This window comes from Nicotiana tabacum, chromosome 3 (genome assembly GCF_000715075.1).
Source record: "Nicotiana tabacum cultivar K326 chromosome 3, ASM71507v2, whole genome shotgun sequence".
In the NCBI taxonomy this organism is placed as follows: Eukaryota; Viridiplantae; Streptophyta; class Magnoliopsida; order Solanales; family Solanaceae; genus Nicotiana; species Nicotiana tabacum.
In genome coordinates, this window is record NC_134082.1 from 160,814,366 (window position 1) to 160,820,948 (window position 6,583).

The window sequence follows — 6,583 nt, forward strand, 5'->3', positions numbered from 1 at the left end:
TTCATTCTTGGCCCGAACTTGTCCGAGCATTCTTGTCCAAATGGTTCCCGTAAAGTAAGAAGTCTGAGCTCCGAGATAAAATCTTCTTCTTCAAGCAAGTACTGGGAGAACATCTACATGAGGCATGGGATCGTTTCAAATTATATTTGGTGAGGTCTCCCAACCATGGTTTTCTGGATTCTATCTTGTTGAAAAAATTCTATATGGGCTTGGATCGTATGAACCAATCTATAGCCAAGAATGCAGCTGACGGATCTTTCATGGACAAATCATTCGCAAGGGTGACACAAATACTTGACAAAATGGCAAAGCATAATCAAGCATGGCATTCTGAGGACACCACATGTGGGATTACATATGGTTCTCCTTCCTTGAGCAACATGATCAAGGAAAGTCAAGAGAGAGATCAGGTGATTGTAGGGCTTGCTACAAATGTCAATGTGTTGATAAAGATGTTCACCGAAAGCCAAACGAAGAAGGTAAATGTGGTTGAGGATGTGCAACCCATATCAAATGAGGATTTTGAGGAAGCAAATTATGTCAACAACTCTCAAGTAGGCTATCAAAGGCAACAATACCAAGGTCAAGGACAATAAAATCAATGGAGGCCAAACCCGCAAGGCCAAGGCCACCAACAATGGAGAAACGACCAAAGTGGCTCGAACCAAGGAAATTGGAACAACAACAAAAACAACTTCTCAAACCAGAGTTCAAACCCTTGTGCTCCCCCAAAGGGTCAATATTCGAATCAAGGTTCCTCAAGTGAGTCTAAGTTGGAAAGTATGCTTGAACGGGTATTGCAAAATTAAGAAAAATTTGACACTTCTGTAAAGAACATGACCGAGCTTGTTGGCACTCATACTGAATCCATTCAAAAATTGGAGATGCAAAAGAGAGACCTCTCTAGGGAACAAAAACCAAAACAAAAGGGAACACTCCCTAGTGACACAATTGTGAACCCAAAGGGTAGTGGGAGTGGACCAACTTCTCATGTCATAGCAATTACTACTCGGAGTGGGAAGGTACTACAAGGAGAGGGTGAACAAGTGGTTGAGGTAGAAGAGTTCGAGGAAGGGGTTGAGGTTGAAGAGCCAAGTGTTATCAAAATTGAGAAGATTTCAGAAGATGTGCAAGTGCAAAAAGAGAACCGGGAAAAGGTAAAGGAAAAGGTAAAACAGACACCAAAAACTCTTCCACCTATTCCTAGACCTCCTCCTCAATTCCCTTAAAGACTTGCTAGGAAGGTTGATGATATCAAACTCGAAAAGTTCTACGACATTCTCAAGAAATTATCGGTGAATATTCCATTTGTGGAAGCATTTCAAGAGATGCCGGGTTTTGCTAAGTATTTGAAAGATTTGATCACCAAGAAGAAAACCACCAAAAATGAAGTGGTGAATGTGACTCACCGGGTTAGTTCCATCATTGCAACATCCACCGTACAAAAAAAGAAGACCCGAGAGCTTTCACCATTCCTTATACTATTGGGGCACATGATTTTGCAAGAGCCCTTTGTGATAATGGAGCTAGCATCAATTTGATGCCTCTTTCCATTTACAAGAAAGCAAGATTAGGTATGCCAAGGCCCACAAGTATGAGATTGCAAATGGTCAATCGTTCCATCAAACGACCGGTGGGAATTGTTGATGATGTACTTATGAAGGTGGGAAAATTTCATTTACCTGCCAACTTCATAATCCTTGATTGCACGGTTGAGAAAGAGATCTCGATCATCTTGGGGAGACCATTCCTTGCCACTGGAAGAGCACTAATGGATTCGGAACGGAATGAGATCAAATTTCGGGTGAATGATGAAGAGGTTACATTCCAAGCAAGCAAGGGTATGAAACTTCCGCATTAGTATGAAAGCATTTTGGTGATCGATTTTGTCGATAAAGTAGGGGATACGATTGAAATGAAAATGGAAGAATAATGCCTCGGTGAGGCATTGGTGGCTATTTTTGTGAACTTTGATGGTGAAGATACAAAGGGGTAAATGGAATCGGTAAATTCATTGGAGGGGCTTAGGTCCTACACTTATGCTCTGTCAAAGCTTTCTCTCGACTTGGAGAATAGAGTCACTCCACCCGCAAAGCCTTCTATTATTGAACCTCCAGAACTAGAGCTCAAACCACTTCCACCACACTTGAGGTATAAATTTCTTGGATCAAATGATACTTTACCAGTAATTATTTCTTCTTTGTTAGGTAGAACAATTGTTGGAAGTCTTTAAGGAGCATAAGCAAGACACTGGATGTACAATTGAGGACATCCGTGGGATTCCCGCGGGAATTTGTGAGCACAAAATTCAATTGGAAAGTGAAACAAAACCAAGTGTGGAACATCAACGACGGTTGAACCCGTCAATGCAAGAGGTGGTAAAGAAAGAAATCATCAAATGGTTGGATGTCGGGGTAGTCTACCCTATTGCTGATAATTCTTGGGTGAGCTCGGTGCAATGTGTGTAGGGAGGCATGACCGTAATCGAAAATGAGAAAAATGAGCTCATCCCAACAAGAACGGTGACCGGTTGGAGGGTGTGTATGGATTATCGGAAGCTCAACAGTGCCACATGCAAAGACCATTTCCCTATGCCTTTTATTTATCAAATGCTTGATCGGCTAGCGGGAAGGTCATTTTATTGTTTCCTTGATGGATATTCCGGCTACAACCAAATAAACATAGAACTGGAGGATCAAGAGAAGACGACATTCACTTGCCCATATGGAACTTTTGCTTTTATCCGGATGCCATTTGGTTTATGCAATGCTCCGGCTACTTTTCAATGATTCATGATGTCTATTTTCTCTGACATGGTAGAGGATTTTCTAGAAGTCTTCATGGATGACTTCTCGGTGGTAGGCGATTCTTTTAAGCATTGTCTTAACAATCTTAGACAAGTGCTTAAGAGATGTGAAGAGACCAACCTTGTGCTCAATTGGGAGAAATGTCACTTCATGGTGGATTAAAGCATCGTGTTGGGACATAAAATTTCGAAGCGTGGCATAGAGGTTGACCGAGCAAAGATCAAGATTATTTCTAAGCTTCCTTCACCTACTTTCGTTAAAGGTGTTCGAAGTTTCTTGGGGCATGTCGGGCTCGATAGGCGCTTCATCAAGGACTTCTCCAAGATTGCAAATCCTATGTGCAAACTCCTTGAGAAATTTGCCAAATTTGAGTTTGACGAGAAATGCCTCAAAGCCTTTGATAAATTGAAACAAAGGCTCACCACGGCACCTATTATTGTCACACCCGATTGGTCTCTTCCTTTCGAACTCATGAGTGACGCCAGTGGTGTAGCTATTAGAACAATGCTTGGCCAACATCACCACAAATTTCTCTACCAGTCTATTATGCAAGCAAGAATCTCAATGGGGTATAAATGAACTACATGGTTACTGAGCAAGAACTTCTTGCCATTGTTTATGCCTTTGAGAAGTTCCGGGCTTATTTGTTGGGATCATGCTGCTCTCATCTATATCATGGAAAAGAAGGATGCAAAACCTCGGTTGATTTGATGGGTCTTGTTGTTGCAAGAATTTGACTTCGAAGTCAAGGATCGTAAGGGAACTCAAAATCAAGTGGCGGATCATTTATCAAGGCTTGAGGAGGCAGGGAGACCAAAGGTAGATCTTGAGATCAATGATGCATTCCCAGATGAACACATATTGGCACTACCAAGCACTTTTGCTCCTTGGTATGCCGATATTGCTAACTATTTAGTTAGTGGCCTTATCCTGGACGGATTGGAATCCTATCAAAAGAAGAAGTTTTTGAGAGACTGATGGCAATACTATTGGGAGGATCCATTCTTGTCTGTGTTTGTGCTGACAATATTTATCAAAAGGTGTGTTCCGGAAGAAGAGATTATGCCTATTCTAAAGGCATGCCACGACTCACCGGTTGGGGTTCATCATGGAGGAAATCGAACGGCGGCTAAGGTTCTTGAATGTGGTTACTATCGGACTTCAATCTATCATGATTCCAATCAAATGGTCAAGGTTTGTGACCAATGCCAAAGACAAGGTTCAATCTCCAAGAGGCATGAAATGCCAATGCACTTTGTGATGGAGACAGAAATCTTCAACGTATGGGGAATTGATTTCATGGGCCCCTTTGTAAGCTCTTGCAGGATGAAATATATTTTGGTGGTTGTGGACTATGTGTCCAAATGGGTTGAAGCGATTGCCCTACCAAACAACGACGCAAGGAGTGTGACACGTTCTTGAAGAAAAACATATTCACTCGGTTTGGCACTCCTAGAGCCATTCTTAGTGATGGGGGGTCTCATTTCTGTAACAAGGCTTTCACGGGGCTACTTGAGAAATATGGAATCAAGCACAAGGTCGCCACACCTTATCATCCGCAATCAAGTGGTCAAGTTGAGGTTTCTAACCGGGAGATCAAAAGCATTCTAGCAAAGAATGTCAATGCAAACAGGACCGACTGGTCAAGGAAACTAGATGACACATTGTGGGCATACCGAACGACGTACAAGACTCCTATTGGTACTTCTCCTTATCGGTTAGTCTTCGAAAAATCTTGTCATCTACCCGGGGAACTGGAGCACAAGGCCATGTGGGCGTTAAAGAGGTTGAACTTGGACTGGGCTGAGGCTTCAAATTTGAGGTTAACACAACTAAAGGAAATGGAGGAATCCGTTTCCATGCTTATGAAAGCGCATCCGTGTACAAAGAAAGGATGAAGTTCGTCCATGACAAGAAGATCATGAAAAGAGAGTTCAAGTCGGGTGACTTGGTTTTGCTCTTTAACTCAAGGCTCAAATTGTTTCCGGGCAAGATCAAATCAAAATGGTCTGATCCATTCAAAGTGGTCAATGTGAGCACATGATTTTTTCCCTAAGCAAATTATTCTCAAAATTCAAATAAAACAATTTCCTTGTTATTTTACAATTTTTGTTGAATTTTGTGTCATTTTCCGGTAAGTGTTGCATTTTATTTGTGCATGATAATTCATATGAAAAGAAAAAAATACATTTGCATTTGCATTAAATTTCCCATTTTAGTATTAATTTAGAATAAGATATGAAGAAAATGAGAAAAATAGTTCACTTCAGCATTTTTATTGTTTTAATTGTGAAATTGTCACAAAATAGTTTTAAAGTAATTTTAGGCATCAATTAGTTTAGTTTAATTTTTTATTTTTGCAATCTTTATAAATCAGAAAATTAGTAACAAAAATGAGGTGGAAAACAAGGAGGAATTAATTGGGAGAAATCAAAATAAAGAGAGAAAATAATTGAATGAGGAAAATAAAACAAATTACAAGGGAAAGGAGGGTCTTGGGCAAATAACCAGAACTGGGCTGTTCTTGGTCAAAATTGTTTGGCCTAATTCATTACTCTCCATAGACCAAAAAAAATCCGGACCAGTTCGAGCCCAAAAATGCTAACCCGGTCCGTTTCCCCTTCTAATCGAAACGACATCGTTTCGTGGTCTCCAATCAGGACCGTCGGATCTCATCAATCCAACGGTTCGGAACTAACGAGGTTCTTGATTTAAAATGGTCGGAGAAGCCCAACCCAGTCCCTCGTCTTCCTCACCCTACCTCTCTTCTCAAACACTAATCCAAGCCGCCACCAAACCCCTCGCCGGCGGGAAACACAACATACGCCATTCACCCCCAAACTTACACCACAGATTCCCCATGAACTCCTCTTTACAACCATACCGTTGGTTTCCCTCGAATCACAACCAAGGCCGTCGAATATTGATTTTAAATTTACCGTCCAAGTCGTTACTTTGTCCAAACTGGCCCAAAATCACACCCCACCGTCCCCAGACTTCCCTTAACCCAAATCCATGACCATCTTCCTTCGAATCTCGGTGAAGCGGCTCGAATTTCAAATCTAAGATTTTCTAGCCAAAACCCTAACCCCAAATCTTTGTGATTTTTAACCGTAATATCCTTAACCATGTGTTCTCTTGTGAAAAACACATGGTTAGGGATGTAGCGTGTCAAAAATTTTGAAAGATTCGGACGACAGTGGCTGACCGGAGTTTTCTCTCCATCGGTGAGTTTCTCCCCAACTTTCTAAGCTCGATTTCCATCAGTGTAGCCTAATTTCCGTATTGATTTTAAGTAACATTAATCCATCCTTGCATTTCGCTTAAATGTTAGAGTAATTCTTTGTTAGTGTTGAGTTCTGTCTCTTTAATTTTGATTCGATTTTTCTGTCTTGGTTAACTCTTGTTATATTGGAATTAGTCGTGATTCAGTTCACAATTATGTTCTATTTTTAGTCTCAATCTTGTGTTTAATCCGTGTTTACCAGTTCATGATGTTAGTTTTATAATTTCAGTGTTGTTTGTCAATCGTTAGTTCATTTCTTTCGTTTAATTGTTGTTTACTTCAGTCTAATGATAGTACTAATTGAAGCATTTAGGTGAGTTAGGATTAGATTTTAGTTGTGTTGATTGGTTATAGCTGGTTTAGACTCATTAGGATTAACTTCAGTTGTTTTTTTAACAGGAGTAAGGGGTTGTTGTTCTTAGCATTGGGCTGTAAATTTCAGACTAGTAGAAGGGCATTTTAGGGATAGAAAAGGGTAGGTTCTTTAGGA

At 40.6% G+C, this 6,583-nt stretch overlaps 1 protein-coding gene across 1 annotated transcript; it reads left to right on the top strand.

Annotated features, from left to right (window-relative positions):
• Window positions 1–836: 836 nt before the first annotated feature.
• On the top strand, window positions 837–4,705 carry LOC107826602 (uncharacterized). The gene is made up of 6 exons (XM_075246913.1): window positions 837–1,169; window positions 1,269–1,412; window positions 2,208–2,378; window positions 3,558–3,697; window positions 3,848–4,118; window positions 4,304–4,705. The coding sequence occupies exons 1-6, from the start codon at window positions 837–839 to the stop codon at window positions 4,703–4,705; spliced, it is 1,461 nt and encodes a 486-aa protein (XP_075103014.1).
• Window positions 4,706–6,583: the final 1,878 nt, after the last annotated feature.